Below are 20,270 nucleotides of genomic sequence, written 5' to 3' on the forward strand. Positions count from 1 at the left end.
ATATCCTGCTTCATGGTTTACATATGAAACATCATTTGAAACACAAATATCTACTCTCGTTAAAAATTAATGAAGCAGGCTAACAACAAACCAGAATAGTCAGTTTGTTGTTAATTATGGGGCAATTAATAAGGGAACGGTGAATTTGTTCCTTAAATCGAGCTCATTGAATCTGAAGCTATCGACGTCAGAACTGTAAACAGAGAGCACAAAAGGGCGGGTCTTAAAGAGATCTCTGGGATCTCATTGGTCGCCTGTCCTGCCGCTCGCGGTGGCCCCGCCTCTTCCCCCGGACCAGGCTCGGTTGAGTCGTTGGATCGAGGAGGAGTGCGGTTGGCGGCCGCGATGGTCTGACAGATGAAATAGCGAAAAAAAGAAAGAGAAGGCGGGCGTCCTCCCACACAAAACAATGTTCCCCAAAGGCAAAGGCACCCCGGTGCCATCGGACAGCCAAGCGCGAGAAAAGTAAGCCGAGAAACGTTTATTTATTCCGTATTTTTCCGCCTCCTAAGTTGCTTTGTGTTGTTTGCTGGATATAGGCTAGCAAGAGGCGATTTCCTCCTACCGAGAATGGAATTGAATGAACCGCCTTGTCTGCTCGCCATTCCTCCTCCGAGCTGTTTCTTCTGCCTTTAGCTTTTTGCTGTTGTTCTCCGCACACCCACCATAGACTCCAGGAGCGGTCTGGTTTGTGTTTAAAGCGAACTCTCTGAGACGTTTTTCGAGGTTGTCCGAAACGAGAGCACGGAAAATGAGAAAACAATAACATCGCGGCGCTACAGTGCATTGTTTTCTCTGTTGCGCTCTCTGCCTGGATTGGCTTCGCTTTTATTACCCTCAGCTCCATCAGTTCCACTAAGACACAAGCTTATACACAGCATTCTCAGACTGCTTTTTATGCTTTAAATTATATAGTTTATTTACCAGCTAGGCAACATTAAATGCTGCAAACCTTCAACAGGCTTGGCTTGTTTTCCAGTCCCCATTTAATTTTTGGCTTGAGCTATTTGGCAGCCATTGTTCCCAGGGCCTGTAGTCGACTCAGCTCACCTACTCTTCATTTTACAGAAAGAATTAACCTTATAGCAATACGTTTATAAGACCAAGTCACACATTATTTTCACTTTTTAATTTTTTTTAAAAAATATTCTATTTTTCTACACAGGTTGGCTCTATATGTCTATGAATATTTGTTACACATAGGAGCACAGAAGTCTGCACAGACCTTTTTATCAGAGGTATGTGGAATTTGGGGTAAAAGTTCAACCCTGTTTTCAACACTTTATTGAAATGCTTTTTTAGCAAAACAAAACAACAAAAAAAATCAGTCTTAACTGAAATCTGTTGATCGTTTGTAAAACCTGCCGTAGATCCGATGGGAGAAAAACATAACCCTTGGAGAGCCCCCTGGATTCCTACATTCCTGGTGGTGGTGAGTCTCATTTTTCGTCATACTGTAGCACGGTGTCCAAGGCTTGTTTGTGGTGTTTCAGTTGCTTCATGACCTCCCGCACCCCCTCATACCTTCGTCTTGTCTACAGTGTTTTCTGGGACCTGTATTGTGCTGCACCGGAGAGGAGAGAGACATGTGACCACTCCAGCGAAGCAAAGGCCTTCCATGACTATGTGAGTAGCAATCACATGGAGCTCTTTTTGAAGTCGTAAAGACTTTCCCTTTACCCCCCCACCCCACCTTGAGGTTTATCAATCGGCCAAATATCCTTTTCCTCCCTTGATCTCAAGATCGAGTACTGAAAAAATCTATACGTTTTTTTTTCCTCTATTCAACAAATGCATCAAATACACTCTTTTCCTATAAATAAATCACTTAATTTTCTTTGACGCAGGTTTTGTGAGCTTCAGAAAAACACAAATGTTTTGACGTCTAAATTGGGAAAATAATTTTCTGTTGAATTGAAAGCAACTGTCCCCGTTAAACAACCTCCAGCAAATTTTTTTTCACAAAAAAAAAAAAAAAAAGTTAGAATCAGCAGGTCAGAGTCAAAGAAAACCGGTTATGGTTATCCATATTGGTTCATCTCCTTTTTTGATTTAATTATAAAGTAATATAAACAAAACGCCTCGTTTGCAGCTCAAGTCTGAGTTTTTTTTTTTTTTTACCTCCTCATTTCGGAAAACGATTATCTCTCTCTTCCGATGTTCCTTTCCTAACAAAACACGAGTTCTTGAACATACCTGGTCACTTGTGGGTAGTTCTCGTCTATTTTAGGTTTAAAAATATTTTCTGCATGCTGATGATTTTTTATTTATTTATTTTTTAAAGTATGTTTTGCATTTTCTTTTAGTAATTTCTTATCATTCTGCACAGTTGTGCTTCAAAACCTGAGCAAATTGAACCACTTTTTAAATCTGCCAGTGAGCAAACAAACGAGCTTCATAGGTTTCTGGGAAAATGAAGCTGAAGTCAGCATTTCCTGAGTCAGACCTGTCGAGCGTTCCTCTAATCCCCGCCTCCGTTGTGGAAGGGGAAAAAAGGTTTAGACACATTATTAGAATATTTCTGCACACAACTTCATTTTTGTTTTGATAATGATCTTTGGCTGCCTGTTAGTGTGTCAGCTCAAGTACATGTTGAAACATAGTGCATGCAGAGTCATAATTCTAATGGATCTGAAAGAGCAGTAGTTGGCAGATCTATGTGCTCCCTTTATGAGACGTCGCTCACAATTTGTGCCTCATTTGGTTGTACATTGCTTCTCCTATTGCCATATTTTCATATTTGCATGATAAGGGTGTTTTGCATGTCGATAATTATGCTATTTTGGAGATGGAGCGGGGCAGGGGGTTGTTTTCATTTGCTGCACCGTTTCCTGCTTTGAACCAGCACTCAAAAAAGAACGTCTAAAAAAAAAAAAAAGTCTTGTTCCGATTAAAGAAAGTATGGACTGCTTGTTTGCAGCTTCTGTCCATTTTCTTTTTAGAAAGTTAAGCCATAATTGTACACTAAGTAAATTAAATAAGATCAGGATTTTTGTCAAAATGAGCGCTGAAAGAACATTTGAGGTTAAAGAGTTTCCAGCATAATTTAGGGTGACCCAGGACTGTGCACGGATCAGTGGTCAGCAGAGGGTTAAAACAGAGATGTCTTTGCAGATTGGATTGTCGGGTGGGTGGGTTATCATTTCCAGTCATTCAGAAGAAGTTATTTACTTTGATAGCCATCCATGTTTTTCTTCTTTACACTAAATGAGCACAATTTTTTCTTTCTTTCTTTCTTTCTTTCTTTCTTTCTTTCTTTCTTTCTTTCTTTCTTTCTTTCTTTCTTTCTTTCTTTCTTTCTTGTATTTTGTGCTTTGACATTGACACAAAAAAAGTGTTAAACTGTAGTCACACTTTTATGACTGACACCAACTTCTAATTGTTTTTATTTTGTTTTACTCAGAAGAACTGTAGTATCTGAGAGAAAAAAAATCTCACAGGTTATTTGTTGCAGATGCTACTTTTGAACGCAGCAGAAAATGAAGGCGTTACGAAGGATGTATCTCTAAACTTGAGATTTTTGTTTTCCTTTTTTTAAAACTTAAAAAAATGGCATTAAGGTATGCGCTTTTGTCATGACAGCATCAAAATTCTGAGTTCTCAGTTATAATGAATTAAATGAACAAAAGGCCATAAACCATTTCTCTCACTGATCAGAGTCCTTTAAGAGGATTATGATATCGAGTCAGATTAGTGCATCTCTACAAAATCTCGTGGCAAGGTGGGAAAGCCGTTAAGGTTATAAATAATTAGTTTTTTTGTAAAGTATCTGCAGTGTTTTAAATGCACAACGTAAATAAGACACGTGTGTCCTCGACTGACCCAAATAAAAACACGAAATTTAACATGAATAAAGTCTTAATCCTGTACTCGACTCTGCAGATGCTGCTTTTAATTTGAAGGGAATCCTTTTGTTTCTTGTTTTTGGTACCTACATTATACTGGCATTCTGATAAACAGAGCGAGATTCTCCAAGACACGTCAGTTTATACTGGAAAAAAAAACAGATCAGGAAAGGAGGTGGAGGTTTGAACTAGAAATGAAGCTGAAATATTTATCTGCAAAATCAGAAGTGGGATGTTCTGTTGGTGCAAAGCAGGCCTGTTTTCACATAGTACAACTTTTAGTGCAGATGTTTTTGTAAAGCATAAACATTTAAGCTTAAGTCAATATAAATATTTAGTTGCCGTGACGGTAGGTCACAGCTTGCTTCGTTGCGCTGTTGCCAGAAAAACTACATTTACAGTTTATTTTTGGCAAACCTAAATTGGGGAAAATCACATCCAGCCAATAGTTTGGCCCTTCACAGCAGCCACAGTTCCTTATTTGGCCCATTGGGGAGAATAATTGCCCACTCCTGGTGTAAGACCTTTAACTTGCTTTGACTGAGACAATTTTCCTCTCCTGGTAAACATTAGGCCAATGAAGCAGCGGCAAAACGGTGTGGAGCTCTGCGAGTTTCTCTCCAGCATCTCATGCCCTCTGCGCCGATGTTGTCTCTTTGTGATTACTAGGGGTCAATCAAGTATGGGTCTCTGTGTGTGTATGTGTGTGTGCGCGCGCATGTGGACAGTAGTAGTCGTTGGACCCTTGCCTTTGTCTCGGTGTGGGGGAGGTGAGTGCCTTTCTGTTAGCCAGCAGGGATCGTAAAGCCCCGGCATATTCACTCCGGGTCTGCCGAACGCTCCCCGAGGGCTCCGTCGCCATGGCGCAGCTGCTGATTGATGGCTGTCACCAAGCTGAGGGCAGATTGGAAAAAGGAAAAGGGAGTGGCATTGTGGCATATGCCCAGCATCCACCACAGCGGAGGAGCTGAGGGAATAAAAAAAAAAAAAAAAAACTGGGGGGGAGGAGAGAGATGAGAATCAGAGGAGAGTGACTATAGAGGGAGAGAGAGCATCCAGTCAAGTTTTATGGTGTTGATTGATGGTTAAACATTTACAAGCTAAACATACGAGCTGGTTTCTTTTGAGCGCTGGTTCCAGTGGAAGAAGTGAGGCTTTTAAAGGCGTGCAGGCTGTTGGGTGGTCTCTGCTGCGGCTGAAACACCTACATCATTTCTCCTTCATCCACATAAAATGTTAGACTTTTCTTCTTTCTGCTCGTCTCTCTGTTTCCCCCCCATACAGCTTCTTGGTCATCCTCACACTCCTCTTTTTTTTTTTTTCTTCTTTTTCTGCTTCCAACCTGCTCGATTGCCAACCCTAATCTCTTTGTTGTTGGGAAGGAATCACATCCGCCATCGCTGCCTTTTTCTAACGTCTTTCAGTGATCTACGTATTTATTTGGCTGAGACGCCTTGAGAGCTTTGAAGTACACACATGTACATGTGCTGAATCATGACTAAGTGGGGGGGGAGGGTAGTCTCCTGGGTTGTTGCAAAGAAGGCCCCAGACAAGGGGGCTGCGCCTCAGGCCAGGGTAAGACATCTGCCTCTTTCTGATTCCAGAAAGTCTGTAGAGACGAAGCTCATTTAAATAGCGAGCAGCATCAGTCAGTTTGGGACAGTCCACCCAGCACAGCTGTGGGCTTTACAGGCTTGTGTTAAAGATCTAGCAAAAAATGCCTGGATCTCCCCATGCACATTGCTTTTTTTTTTTTTTTTTAGTTTGGTCAATGTTGTGTGCTTTTCTGCAGCAGGATTTTTAAACATTTGTATTGTGTAATTATTTGGTAGACGTGTTAAAGTTTCATCTTTACAGGAATTTACTGCTGTAGCGAACAGGAAGGTTTCTGTCGCGATGACCAGCATGGGGGACGAATCCGTATAAATGAAGTCAGAACTGTAAATCAGCCTTTGTCTATAGGAAAACAAACCGCCTCCAGTTTTGTTTGGCTAGAACATTCAACACACTCTTTCCAGAGGAAAAATTTATAAATAGCTCTGCAGGTTTTTGAGCTGTGCAATAAATTGAATTGCTCTAGGAAGCTAAAAATATGTTTGACCCACTGGATGGGCCTTAGTGCTCAAACCTGATTTATACATTAAGTGGCTGAGATACTAGAGCTCACAGACTGACAGACTCAGTTTAGCGGTAAGTTAAAGAAAGGAGGCAGAAAATGTGGATTAATCTTCATCAATATCCTCATCGCAGTTCTTAGGAAGAGCAGTAATCCATGTGCTTCATATTGCGCAACCCTTGTAATTATTGAAATTGACATAAGCAATATAACAGTTGGTCAAAATTCACTTGTTAAATTGACTAAATCAGGAGGAGTGTGTTCGTTGTATTTGGGGAATGTCAGTATGTGGTCTAGATCTATTTCCACGGAGACATTCATTGTTTCGGGGCTTTGAATGAGGCTCTGTTTGCTCCGAGTCTTTTCACTCCTTTGCCAGTTGATCGCCCCCATTTTGTTTTCTCGCACTTCCATTCATCCCTCCCCACTTCCATTTTGTCCCCATAAACAAACCAATTTGTACACATTTAGCTTAATGTACCAGTTTGTCTAGGTAGTTACTGGTGTTTTAGTTGAATTATTATGGAGATAACCTTAAAAAAATGCTCAAATTGAATATGTAGTTATTTTGATTGTATGTTAGTTTTCTGAAAACATTTACATTACAAAACAGTTACATCTATCAAAGGTTTTGATCTATAAAACTAGACTTATGAATTATGAGAGGTTATGACCCCGTTATTGACACTGGTTGGTTATGTTAATAAATTAAATAACCCAATATATATTTGTTTTTTGGTCAATATTTATTTAAGTGAAGATTATTTTTCTTAATTCTTTAAGTTTGCAAACAAATTGCATTAAAATATTTTTTTAACTTGTATATATATATATATTTTTTAGCAATGTTGCATTTTATAATGTATTCTCAATGGTCATATGATTAAAAAATAACATTAAATCAATACATTTGAGTTAAAATGTTTTGGAAAATAGTTTCAATAAATTTAGTGACAAAGCATTCAAAAACATTTTATTTTTATGCTTCAGGTGTGGAGTTGACCACCTGGGAAAAAAAAGAGATTCTAGATTTCTTTAGAAAATTGGTGGGAAAATATTTGATTCAAACAAAATCTCCAGTGGTTTTTGAAGTACAGAAATACTGATGCATAACACTAAATGCTCTTTTAATTATGGTGCTTAAGTTTAAACTTAGTTTAACCATCATTAACCATCTTACTTATAAATGCCTTATTTATTTTTGTAATGCAATTTGCTGGTTAAGTGCAGGTAACCAGTTTAATCCACACATTAGCATACTGAATATGTAAGGTAAGCAGAGTAATAAAAAAAAGTCATTCCACCAAGCTTTGTCAAAATCTGGTTGGGCAAAAATATAATTGACTCTACAGAAATGCTACATTTTCCCCTACAATCCTCTGACTCTTAATTCTTCGTTTAAAAAAAAAAAAGAAAGTGTCTTGCATGAGATGCTTTTAGAAGACGATTATTATCTATTCACAGCACTGATCTTTAGATTGGAAGCGTCTTTCCCGGGTTTGCTTTAGCTCGTCTGCTTTTCTCACTTTCTGTGTTGGCAAAATGATTCAATTATTTTTAGTCGTGTCTTGTCACTGAAAAGCTGCAGTGAGCGGGGAATGGTGGGGTGGGGGAGGTCTGCTGTGGCTGCATAGAGAAGCAGAGCACACACCCACTTAAACTTTGCAGAGCAATGGCAAACCTGTACAAGGCTTAGGTAGGAAGATCTCAAAAGGTTATTCTGTCTTCACAAAAAAAGAAAATACAATTTTTGATGCATTTAGTTCCCTGTGTTTGGTGCCTTTGTGAACTAGTTAATGCTACCATCAAAATAGCAATAGCATGACAGAGATGCAGCTGAATTTCATGCTGATAAAGGCATTAGATTTTCACTACTTATGGCAAAAAATTATTATGCAATTTTTGTATTAATTTCCCACAATGCTGTTTTGTTGGTACACCTGTCAGGTCAGGCCTCGCAGGTTAGATAGCCACATTACTGGATGACTCTCTCCACATCTGCTTAATGGGTGCAGTCCTAACGTCATCCTTCGCTCTGACTGGTCTGAGCAGTTCTCACCTTGTGAAACGGGTTGAGTTTTATATTTTATGCAAAAGCATTTTGTTCCATTCTCACAGTGTTTTCGTTGTCTGGGTTCCTCCTGCGTGGTGCAGACTTCGGCGTCAGGTCCAAAAGATATTTATTGATTACTTGATGTGAAGACGATCTGCTTTCCAGGAAGTGTTTCAGAATGTGCTGGTTGGATAGTATACCTGACAGAAACGGCAACGTTAAATCCTGACGTAATGCACACCAGGATGCTTGCATGTAAATATCATGTTTTGCTGATGTTATGTTTGTAGGTCTGTGTGTTATAAGGTGAATGTTTTCCACACAGATAAACGACGAACCTCATGATTAAATATTTGAGGGCACTGATTGCAGTATAATGAACCAATGTGAACATGCTAAATATTTCTGTTAATCTATTTAAAGTTCAGAAAATAATCTCAGCTTTGTGTTTAAATATTTCCACTTGAATGTGAAGTATGAAATGAAACAATGTCACTTGTTGCAGCGGCATACATTTTCAACACGGAATTGACTGAAGTTGCCGAGATGGTGAAGAAAACACGTCTGCGTTTGCTGGAGATGGACCGATCAGGCCTTTATTAGGCCCGATCGGCCCATCCCTGCAGGGTTTGCACAGCTGCTGCTTTTAGAAGACGTGGTATGTCACAACAGAAACGGGGGAAATTGCTCCGACCTGAATTTCGTGGCAATTTTTGATTTCTAGCTTTTGTTAGCGCTTGATGCGTCAGTGCGTATTTCAGGCTATTACAGTTTCTCTCTGAAAATTGAGGGGTTGTTATGACTATGAGAGCAGAGGCAATGTCACACAGAGTGAGTGATAAAGCAGGCACTCTATTTCACCAAACCCATAAAATAGGGTTTTGATATTTTTAAAACAAAGACAGAATTGTCATGGAGTTAACGTCATTCATTTTTTCAGCATTATGTTGATTTGCTTGGCTAACAGTCTCTGTTCCTTACGAAAGGAACAGAGTCAATCCTGTCAATCCTGACGGCAGTGTTGTGGTCAAGACCACCTAACCCGAGACCAAGACCAAGACCAGAGTGCATCGAGACCGAGACGAGACCAAGACTTTAAGGGTCCGAGACCAAGACCGAGGGAAGTCGAGACCGAGTCATGACCAAGACCAGCCGCCCGCGCTAAATGACGTGATAAAAAGTGAAATATGATCAAAATTTCTTCTCAAATTGATCTGAAAGATCCATATTCCCATAAAAACACGTAGATATTAAATACTTAATAAATTTTACCAATATTAAAATGAAGTGCTTCCATCTTTGTGCTACAATCCGTGGTGGTCTCGTGCCTTTCCTAAAAAGATAACGCCCTGGATGTTTGCCCATATAGCTCATGTCAGAAACCATCACTGTCTGCACCATTAAACATAGCAATTGAGGCAATGCCCTGACTGTAAATAACGCTCAACTATGAACACTGACCAAGGAGCAACAAAGAAGTAACCAAGCACAAGGTGCTCACCGTGACTGCTTTCAGCGTCTCTCCTGCTACATGAAGCCACTTTGAACGAAAACAATCATAGAGCAATGTGCATGCTCTGCGTGCTCATTCGTTCTTGTGTTTTATTTATTTGTTAGTTAAAAAAAATATCAATGTACATGATTAAATAAAATAATGATAGCTACTGCAGTGTACACAAAGCATTACAAGAACAAAGAACGGCTCTCAGCGACACTCCAGTCCTATTTTCTAAGTAAAGAGCCGTTCAGAAGAATCAGACTGTTCCTGAATGTCACGTCACTATATTGCAGACTTTTGGACACAACGTTGTCCCATATATGAAACAAGTTAGTCACCACCTCCGCACAATAATTAAGTGCAGTGAGTGACACATTTTTTTTCATCACAAATGCTTATGTGTCTCTGTACAGCTAGCTTTGCTAACATTACGTCAACGGAGCTTACCTTTCTTTAAGCTTCTTTTCTAAGTGGCGAAAAAAGTTAAACGTAGACCACACCGTCTGTGAAAGCGAAGCACTGCTGAGTTAGCTATCGCCATCAGATTTTTTATGATTTATGCAGCGCTATTCTATTACTAACGATTAGACAGACATCTTCTGCCAATCAGAGGAAACCACTGTGCATGTTTCAGAGCCGTGTGCAAGTGAAAGGTGGGGAGGGGGACGGGGGAGTAACAGAAACACATTATTGCTTGGATTTTAATTGGTGTGTTTTGTATCCACAGAAAACAAAGATGTTAACAAATAAACTGGAATGCTGTAGAAACTGGTATGCTGTACGTTTAGTGATATTTTCACAGTTGCGGTCTCGACTGGTCTTAAAATAAAATGCCGAGTCCTCAGTGTCCGAGACCGAGACAAGACCTCGACCAAATGCGGTCGAGTCCGAGATGAGACCGAGACCATCAAAAAATGGTCTCGAGACCAAGACCGATCTCGAGTACTGCAACACTGCCTGACGGAGGTTCTAAAGGATAACATGGCAACTTTGTTGTGTTCTGTTTAGTAGGGTTTAGCGATACGAACTTATATTTATCTCACTATTTTTGTAGTACTATGGCAATAACGATAAAGTAACGATAAGTATTTACTACTATTTTTTAGGAACAAAACGTACCACATTATTTGTGTTTGTTTTTCACAAACACAAATAGTGCTTTTGAAAAACATTTCCATTAGTAAGGTGCTTCTTTAGAACCCCACTCTCAAAAGAAGTGTGATTTGTGTCACTAACCTGCACACGGTAACCATAGTTTCAAACGTCTTGGTATTCATTGATGCTTTTATTGAACAAGCAGTGGAGAAAATGGTGACACTATCAATGCCGACAATACAGACAGTTTTGTGGGGTACTAAACCCAATTAATTGGATTTATTGTGACAAACATAAATCAAAATAGTTATCATAGGAAATTTATCATGATAAACAATATGATAAATGCCCACCGTTCCTGTTCAGGAAAATGTTGCTCTCTCATCGACAGACTGAACTGCATAGAGGTATTGACATGTCATTGCAAACATATACTTTTAAGTAGAATTTCAAGATCCTTATCCTTGCAATAACTTCACTTTAAAACCTCCAACTTATACTGACAACATCTGACTTTGAATATTCTTCCCTCTAACAACCCGGAGGGAGATGTTGTCACGGTTACCCGGTACAATTGAGTGCATTCACGAGTTGGACATGTTCAGATTTCTGTCACCAAATTTGCATCTCTTATTTTCCATTAAAAGCAATTCTTGACTTACGATCAGAACTCGGTAAAAAAAAAAAAAAAAAGCAGCGTGCGTGTCTCCCATCTCTGAGGGAACCGACATTTCCCTGTGGTCTCACTTCTCTCCTCACTGAGGTATTTCACAGATGCCGCCTGAGCAGATATAATTAGGGAGGGCGCAGTCGATAAAAAGGAGAGTGTTGGTTATTGACCAGTGATGTCTGCAGGCCTGTGAGGTGCTACAGTGCAGCTCTGCCACTGTGGATGCTGATACACACGTTCTTGTCGTTTTTGTTGCCTGCTCTCCTCCGTCTACCCGCAAAACAATCTGGGGTAAGATCAGCTTCAGTCGCTGTTCCCTGGAAGCTAAACCCCACAGCTCAGAAGACATTAGCTCATCTCGGATCGCTTCAGCTGCAGGGAAGAAAAACTCAGTCAATTAGGAGCGTGTGACCGAAGCAAATGGCACATTAGTGAATTAGGGCTGCGGTTTGAGCAGGAAATAGGCCCAGCTTGCCCCTGCTGCGCAGCAGCACTTTGGAGCCTCTGACTCAGTGCATCTCTCTGATACTTATCTGATCGGGCTGGATCCCAATCAGCAGGACTCAGACCTCTATAAAGACCCCATCAATACCTCATTGAGGCTCCGAGACTGCAACATGTCGGCTGGTTAAGCTCCTACAGGAAGTACGTGAGGGTTTTCATTCACATGTCCATATGAGGCTCACGAAAGCAGCAGTTTGTGTAACCATGAGCTCGCATTGCGCAGAACAATAAGCGGTTTCATTTTTGATGCTTGTCAGAGTGCTGCAGCAGCGCCCAGCCCCGTGATGGGGGGGATGCCTCCAGGTGAGGGCATGCCGGGGGGACCAATGCCACCGGGCTTTTTCCAAGTAAGTCCATCCCTACAGCTAAACACACTTAAACTGATTCAAACACATTTTTATTTAAGCCAGAATTAAATGATAAGTAGATCTTCATCATGCCTCCGTCTCCCATGTTTTGATCCTGATATTTAGTGCGTTGTACAAGCCCTTTCTGCACCGGCGCTTCTGAACGTGTTGCATTTGCTTTGCCTAGCTTGGCAGACTTTTTATAAACGTGGATGTTCTGTCAGTCCGAACCCCTCCTGTGTTGTAAACAGGCGGGCGTGGTCCAGCCATTTCCCTCTAATGGGGAAATCGAAAGGTGCAGCACCTAGTGTAAATCGATAACTCTAGAGAATAAAGTCTTTACAGGCACCTGTGTGGAACCGACTTGTTGGGGAAGCGATTCATCACTAATCCAATAGATTTTTCTCCGCCTCTTTTTTTTTTTTTTTTATTAATTACAAGCGACAACGATGCAGTGATTCATTTTTCCCCCCTTCTGGTTAATATCAGAAGTCATTTTGACAACCATAAATGAGCGCGCACACACACTCCCACTATCCATAGCAAAAAGCAAACGAGGCAGCTCAATTAGCCTCTCTCATTCTGTCAGATCAGCAACATTAGTGCCAAAGTGCCAGTGTTTAGTGTTGTTATAAAGCTAATTGCATACAGCTTAATTGATGCTGTTAATTCAGGGAAATTAGCGCTGATAACATGCTGCATGCAGCAGGCTTCTTAATGCCTTGAGTGACAGGCGAAAGAGCCCACATCCTCTCCATCACTGTCTCTTTCCTCTCGTTCAGGGCTATCATTTGCTTGTTCTCCTCTGCTTTGTACATGAAAATGAGCACCATGTCTTTGTACGTTTTGGCACCACGCTTTGGTTCTGGCATTTCAGCCGTCCTCTGCCCTGTAGTAACCTTGCTTCTCTCGATGCTCCTTCTTGGATTCTCTTTTTCTCTTTTGTGACTCACTCCCCCCCACTTCCCTGTCTCTTTTCTGTCTCCCCCCCTCCCTGCCTCATCATTCTGCGTGATGCTGCAGGGTCCACCTGGTCCCCAGGGCTCTCCTCACCCTCAGCCTCCTCCCCCTAACAGTATGATGGGACCACACAGTCAGGTAATGCTATCTTTCTTTCCTTCTTCATTTCTCTCCCTTCTTCTCTCTCGTTATTCTGTCTGCAGTCATGTGGGAGCGCAGGTTCTCGAAGTTGATGCTTCATGGCATTTGCTCAAGCTTCCGATGCGTTAGCAGCTTTTATAGCTCACAGTTCATCAAAGGAAATTAGAGCAATGGTACCTGAATTTCATGTTTGGAATAAAGGAACCTTGTGTTTGTGTTGTAGTCCTTCATGTCGCCTCGCTTTGCTGGAGGCCCGAGAGGTCCCCCCATGAGGATGCCCAACCAGGTAGTGCACACACCTCTTTCACTACAGTGTGGATCTCTGATCTAAGGGTGTTTTCACACTTGGTTGGTTGATGGACTCGGTTTGCCTGGGGACCAAAATTTCTACATTCGTTACATTTTCACCAGATGCGGTTTGGGTTCACTCTGCACTGTGTCAAACCAACCAGACCAAAGGGTTTGGTTGCCTGTGGTGACGCTACACCAAGAACTACTGAGGGGAATGACATGAAAACCTCTGAAGAAGACATGAGCGCAACTTCCTTTTTCACTAAATATAAACAAAAATTGAGTCAAATTTAGTCAAATTTTCGTGGTTGGTTTTATCTTTGGTAAAAGACCATGAAAACTGGACTCTCGCATTTGTTTTGGTTGTATTTACCCAGAATGCCCTGCGCTATAGTCTACTCTAAAAGCTTTTTGGAGCTTTTGGAGTAGGCTGCATGCATCCACATATGCATTCAAACTGAGATAGAGTTCACTATAATCAAACCGAGACAAAGGTTTTTTAAACAAAGCGGTATAGAGTTTGCCGTTTTGGTCCACATTAGTTTGATTACGTATTCACATCTCCCCAAACAAACCGAAATTTCAAGGCAAATGAACAAGAGTTTGATTAAAGCAAACTAAACATCCTACTTCGTCCATTTCTGCATTCACATTTTGCATATCCCGTATTTAAACTCTGACCACTGTACACATTTAGCTATAAATTCATAACGTAGTTTTTGTATTCATACTTTAGAAAATGGATAAGAAAAAACACATTCATTGTGAAAAGTTTTAAATGTCTTAGATTTTGACATAATAAATGTATAGGAATCCTGGAAGTGGCTAGAAAAAAACTAAATGTCTTGTTGCTTAACATATTTTAACTTAAAGCTCCAGTTACACCATATTTGTGTTTTGTTTCTCCCAGACCCCTGGCGGAGGACCTGGTCCTCATCCCATGTTGCCCAACATGGATCCTACACGACCACAAGGTGCAGATTTGCACCACATCTATTATTCATATTTCTTTGTCTGGTTTACTAAAAGTCTCCTTTATTCCTCCAGGCCATCCTAATTTGGGGCCAATGCAGAGAATGAGTGGCCCTCGTGGCATGGGGCCTATGGGGCCCGGCCCTCAGGTAGGCTTTCTGCAGAATGCTTTGCTGCTTTCTTTGTGATCAGGATGTCCTTTTTGTCAGTTTCTGTGCAGACGTCAAACCATAAGCGAATTCATTTTGATCATATTAGTGGCCAGCTCTGTTACCACAGCAACCAAATTGTATCTAATGTTGTTTGAAATGAGATTTATTGTTAAAAGTTTGGTCGTCTCTGCAGAACTTCGGCGGTGGTATGAGGCCTCCACACAACGCAATGGGTCCTGGTATGCCAGGAGTGAACATGTGAGATCTTTGGTCCTTTGAAAGATTTTGGCACAATTGTCTGCATAAGTTAAAAACAAAAAACAACAACCCAGGTTTTTACCTTTTAGGGGCCCAGGGACAGGTCGACCATGGCCCAATCCTAACAATGCCAACACTGTGAGTACGACTGCACAACAAAACGCACGCATACAGTCGGAGAAATTATGTTTCAGATTGCTTCTTTTTCCCCCTCCTCTCTTCTGGTCTGGGATGTAATTGTGGTATTATGTGTCATAGTTTCCACAGACGGTTGGACAGCCAGCTGTAATGGCATTAGGATGATGGGATGATAAATGATGACAGCTCGAGGTGTAGAAAGGGTTTGCTCTCTCTCTCAGTCTGTAATGTTTCTGTCTTTGGTTTCAGATGCCTTACTCATCACCCTCTCCTGGCGCATACGGGGTGAGGATGGACGCTTCAGTCTGGCACATTTTACAGAAATGGTTTTATTTCTTTAATAAATAGCTGTAATGTGTCTGCATTTGTTTGTTTTTTTCCAAAGGGGGCATCTGGAGGTGGAGGTCCTCCTGGAACTCCCATCATGCCCAGCCCTGCAGGTTGGTGCTTCTCATATGAAATCCCAGCTTTCACACGTGTTCTTCTCCTCCCACACATTTTCATTGTCATTTTATCCCCTTAGACTCAAACAACTCTGGTGACAACTTGTATACTATGATCAACACTGGACCAGGCAACCGAAATAATGTAAGGATATCCATCGTAATTTCATCTAGTTAATGTGGTGGCTTTTATAATATGCATCTTTTTTTTTAAAGATAACCATTTAAAAAGCCAGACTTGTGAATGAAATGGGACCAAAACATTTCCTATAAGAAGGATTCATACTTTCTTGTGTTTTCAGGGTTTAAGTGTTTGAATAAAACTCCCTAGTTCCAGTTCTAGAACCAGTTCTTAAAGGACACGTCATCGACTCTCTTCAAATGTCTCTAAAGTGCATGTCTGTAATTGAGATGGATTCCAATACGTTTGTCTTCACATATCACGTTATTTACCTCACAGTCTCTGCAAACAGCTGTTTTAATGTCAACAGGCTACTTTTAGTTATTGTTTCAAACAATAACTAAAAAGCGGTTCAGACCAGCTGATGCCTAATTGGCAATGGGCTGCAGGAATCACACATGGAGAATTTATTTAAACATGATACTAAAGTGGTGTTTCTGCAAGGTTGTGACAAAATTATGTTCAGCTTTTTCTGCAAGCCTTTCACAGAATACAGTTTCTCCTAACTGTATGTTTTATTTTGTTAAATGTTATTATTTACCACTAGCTCCTTCATCCAGCAAAAATGCATATCGAATAAGTAGTTTGCTAAAACTTGTGACGAAGGTCATCCTATAACAGGCCTGAATTAACCGCACGCCAAGAAATGTAAATATAACTTTAGAAAGTGGTATTGCAATTGCTGAAAGAAAAAAAAAGGAACTCTCCAGTTCTGTTTTTGAGCTGCTCTGGTTTGGAGCTCTTTCTTCTTCTTGTGCTGGGCATTTGCGTCGTTACTGCTTTACAACATTTAGCTTCCCTGTTGCTCATCTAATTTTCCCCTCAAACTTTACAATACAGTAGTTGGGCTTTGGAGCCTGTAGTTGAGTTGCATTAATACAACAGCCTGTGCTGTGGTCCTGCTGTAAGTGAATCATTGTCACTTTTTTTTTTTTTTTTTACCCCCTCAGTTCCCTATGGGCCCGGGCTCTGACGGGCCCCTGGGAGCCATGGCTGGGATGGAACCACACCACATGAATGGATCACTAGGTAACACTGCAAGCTATTAAAGATCAGCGCGCGCACACACACACACACACACACACACGCGTTTTAATTCTTTGACTTCCATAAATATCAAAACTTTACACATGTTTCTTTTGTCTTTTCTTGTGGTTGCTTTCTTGTGCAGGCTCTGGAGACATGGATGGAATGAACAAGGTAAATCATGTGGCCATACTCTTCTGTTTGCTTTTTTGTGTGTTTGTTTTCATTTTAGACCTTTATCTCTTTTTAAAGTGGAATGCTGTCCTGTACATTTAAGAAGAACAAAAAGCAGACTGTGATGTTCTTGCTTCCAGAATTCCCCAAACAATTTAAGTGGCATTAGCAATCCTCCCGGGACCCCGCGGGATGACGGAGAGCTGAGTGGAAACTTCCTCCACTCCTTCCAGAGTGAGAACGTGAGTGGCTTTTCTATTTTTTCGCCTCCTCACCAATGGACCGTAGCAATAAAGGTTCAGGGAACACGATGGCCTGAAAACCTGCGTTGTTATTCATCCTTATCCTCTGCTTTGTTTCTTCCACAGTACTCTCCCACCATGACGATGAGCGTGTGACCCCCCTCTCCTCCCACCTCCACCCCATCGCCCCCCCTCCCCCACCCAGCATTATTTGCCATCATTCCAAGGATCTGAACTCGCAACCGAAACATGGCCAAAACACATCAGCGCCAAAATCAGGGACGGGCGCCATTTTGGTTCCACACTAATGCCAGAATGCAAGCGACCACTGCTCCTTACTCAAAATGAAGGACGATTTTCCTCCATCTATTACAGCCACACGTGACAGAAACCAGCTACTGAAATGCAAACATGACACGTTTTATGTTCCTTTTGCAGAAGCTCCCCTTCCAAAGCCACCGAGTCCCATCAACCTTCCTCAGTGAACAGGAAAAAAAAGAAGAAGAAGAAAAAAAAAAGGTTGACGTTTACCTCTTGTACATTTCAATGATCGCTTCGTGGTGCAAAATGTGCAGGAAATATTCGCTTTTGTCATTTAAACACTGGAGAGTGTGCATATGCATTGTGAGCTTGGAACGTCTTTGTCTTGTCCTTTTTATTTTATAATTTTCTTTTCTTATATATGTTTTGCCATGCATACCGTCTCACTATGTCGGGTGACATAGGATTCTGAATTTGCCTTTCCCCCCATGTCCCCCCCAGCGGCCACCTTTAATAATAATGTACTATTCCCTTCTAAACCAATCCTTCTATTTAAAGAGATTTTAAGGGTAAAATGTGTGAGAGAAATGTGGCTTTTACTTCTTATGTCCTATTGATCCAGTTTGATCCTTTTCCGGCCTATTGTTGACAGCTAAACGGCTCCACTCTCTGAGCTGCTCCACTCAAACAGCTGGACTGCGGCGGCTGCCGTTTGCTGTCAGGGGAAGCCAGACTTTGGCATAGGAAGTGAGTGCATGAGTGCTGAGGGTTTGTGTACAACATACTACCTAGTGCTGCTCTTCTCTATGTGGACACCTGCTTTAAGATGTGGTGTGTATCTCCTTACCTGCCTGTGCTTAACACTCTGTGCTCCTCATCGTCGTAGCCTTCCGTGTTTGTTTTTTTTTTGTTTGTTTTTGTTACGATGAAATGGCCCGTTTGTTTATATCACTGGTCGTCCCCATTGCCCCCATTTTCCCTCCCCCTTTTAGCCCATCAACTTTTTATTTTTATTTTTATATTTTGATAAAAAAAAAAACCACTTTGACTACGTATATTGCCTCAGTTATTCAGTTAGTCAAAGCTTTCTAAACTGATTCTAGTAGGCGTCATTATAAAGTTAGCATCAGTCTTGTAAATGTGATGAGAAGTTTTTTTTTCTTTTGTTTTTTTCTCCTGTGAACATTACACATTATACACATCTGTCCTATGTTGCCTTTATTTGCTGATATTTTTTTATTTCAAATTGAGGAAAGATTGCTTGTTAATATAATTTTACAATAACTTATTTCACTGTGTGAGTTTTTATTTGGACTGAATGTAGATCATGTGCTGCAGACATATGGAGGAGCATCTTAAGACATTAGGAAACCATCGTAAACTTAATTTGTTTCGGTGATTCATTTCAAAGGGTGATGCTGATATAAATTCAAAGCTATATAAAACTCCAAGTGTAGAACATATCAAATGTTCATTTCCAGTGATTTCTTTGTTTTTGAAACCCAAAATGCACTTTCTCAGGAAATTCGAATGATCTATAACGTGGATATTAATAGGTAATTTTAATAGCCTGCAGAATATTGTGGTGACTAGATGGTTGTTAAACAGATGATCCCATCCGACCCTGCATTGGAGGTGTTGACCTGATTGCATCCAAGATGGCACTGCATGATATAAGGATGATATGCCATTGCTAAAAGTTACAATCTCGATTACGATAAACCCACGTTTTCTTAACAATTCCACAATGTTCCCACTCCTTTCTGTGAGTTTCAGCATCTCAGCCATTAACCAGTCATCCAGTGAAGGCTTCAGTTGGTGTCCATTTAAATAATCATATTTTACTGAGGTCAGATGATAATGTTCGATACATTTTGCAGCTCTAGCTCAAGTATATTAATGGAAAGTTGAGTGGAAGGAAAAGGTTTAATAAAAAGCGGCGTATGTACCGCAGTTGGAGTCACTGACTTAGGAGCCAACACACAGAGATGTATCCGGGACATTGGCTACAGCTCGTACCTTCCTCTTGTTGAGCCTCTACTGAACCCGAGACAGCATGAAAAGTGATTAAGTAGAAAGGTTAGACTTTTGCTCTATTCTGAAAGATTTTTTTTCTTCCAGATGAAAGGACATTTTATATTTATTGGGGAAAAAAAATCAAGATCCCAGAATCTAGAAAGAGTGGGGAGGCAAAGATTTAAGCAAGTTTCCACTTTTCAGTGATTTGTAGAGCCGTGACGTTCTCTGGCATTGGTCCTCTGTTGTTTTTGTGCTTTTTTTAAAATTCCAGTCACCTTAGCTATCTACCAGGATTTCAAACCACTTCACGTTTCCATTATTGGGTGGATAAGCATCCACCTCTATATTGTCATCAAAGCAAAAGGTTTCAACAACTGCTTTGACGACTATAGTGTTTCTGTGATGGACTGACCATCAAACTCACCTGTATTATTGTCAAGAGGAAGCTGAGAGACACCAGAACCAACCAATCAGATAAACTGAAGGCTGCGATAAAGCAACCTGGACTTCCTGAACACCTCAGCAGAGCCAGAAGCTGATCTCATCTCATCTCGTCTCATGAAGCCACGAACAACTGATGAAAAACTTCATGCAGAGCATCTTTTCAAGTAGGACCACGCTTTACTATTTTAGATCATTTTTTAAATAACCATTGGTCTCGTGATCATTCCAAGTTTCTGAGAAACCGAATTTGGGGTTGCGTATTAGCTGTGTCAAAACTAACTATCGTTTAAAGGAATAGTTGAATTTCTCTTTAGATTGATTTACTTAAACTAACTTTGGTGTTATTCTCATTTGAGATGCGTCTGCTGGTGTGCAATGACCGCTTTAACAGTGGATATAAATCAACTATTGAGTTGTTGAAGCTCTTTTCTGAACCTTTA

At 40.7% G+C, this 20,270-nt stretch overlaps 1 protein-coding gene across 2 annotated transcripts; it reads left to right on the top strand.

The window, feature by feature from the left end:
* The first annotated feature begins 265 nt into the window (after positions 1-265).
* ssbp3b (single stranded DNA binding protein 3b) lies at positions 266-18,655 on the top strand. Of its 2 annotated transcripts, XM_008407065.3 has the most exons (18): positions 268-465; positions 1,166-1,238; positions 1,371-1,432; positions 1,542-1,626; positions 12,039-12,128; positions 13,152-13,226; positions 13,453-13,515; positions 14,431-14,494; positions 14,568-14,641; positions 14,838-14,902; positions 14,992-15,040; positions 15,290-15,325; positions 15,426-15,480; positions 15,564-15,628; positions 16,615-16,693; positions 16,836-16,864; positions 17,005-17,106; positions 17,233-18,655. In XM_008407065.3, the coding sequence occupies exons 1-18, from the start codon at positions 410-412 to the stop codon at positions 17,260-17,262; spliced, it is 1,152 nt and encodes a 383-aa protein (XP_008405287.1). In that variant the 5' UTR covers positions 268-409; the 3' UTR covers positions 17,263-18,655. The 2 variants fall into 2 exon arrangements, with proteins under 2 accessions (XP_008405288.1, XP_008405287.1); XM_008407066.3 differs by lacking the exon at positions 13,152-13,226 and having other exon boundaries at positions 266-465.
* The last annotated feature ends 1,615 nt before the right edge of the window (positions 18,656-20,270 follow it).

This window comes from Poecilia reticulata, chromosome 4 (genome assembly GCF_904066995.2).
Source record: "Poecilia reticulata chromosome 4, P_reticulata-male-v2, whole genome shotgun sequence".
NCBI classification, from domain to species: Eukaryota; Metazoa; Chordata; class Actinopteri; order Cyprinodontiformes; family Poeciliidae; genus Poecilia; species Poecilia reticulata.

Bases quoted from the DNA above. Each gene is read 5' to 3' on its own strand.
- ssbp3b (XM_008407065.3), top strand. From the start codon at position 410: ATGTTCCCCAAAGGCAAAGGCACCCCGGTGCCATCGGACAGCCAAGCG. The intron at 13,227-13,452 runs GTAATGCTATCT...TTTGTGTTGTAG, and splicing joins TGATGGGACCACACAGTCAG to TCCTTCATGTCGCCTCGCTT. The intron at 17,107-17,232 runs GTGAGTGGCTTT...TTTCTTCCACAG, and splicing joins ACTCCTTCCAGAGTGAGAAC to TACTCTCCCACCATGACGAT.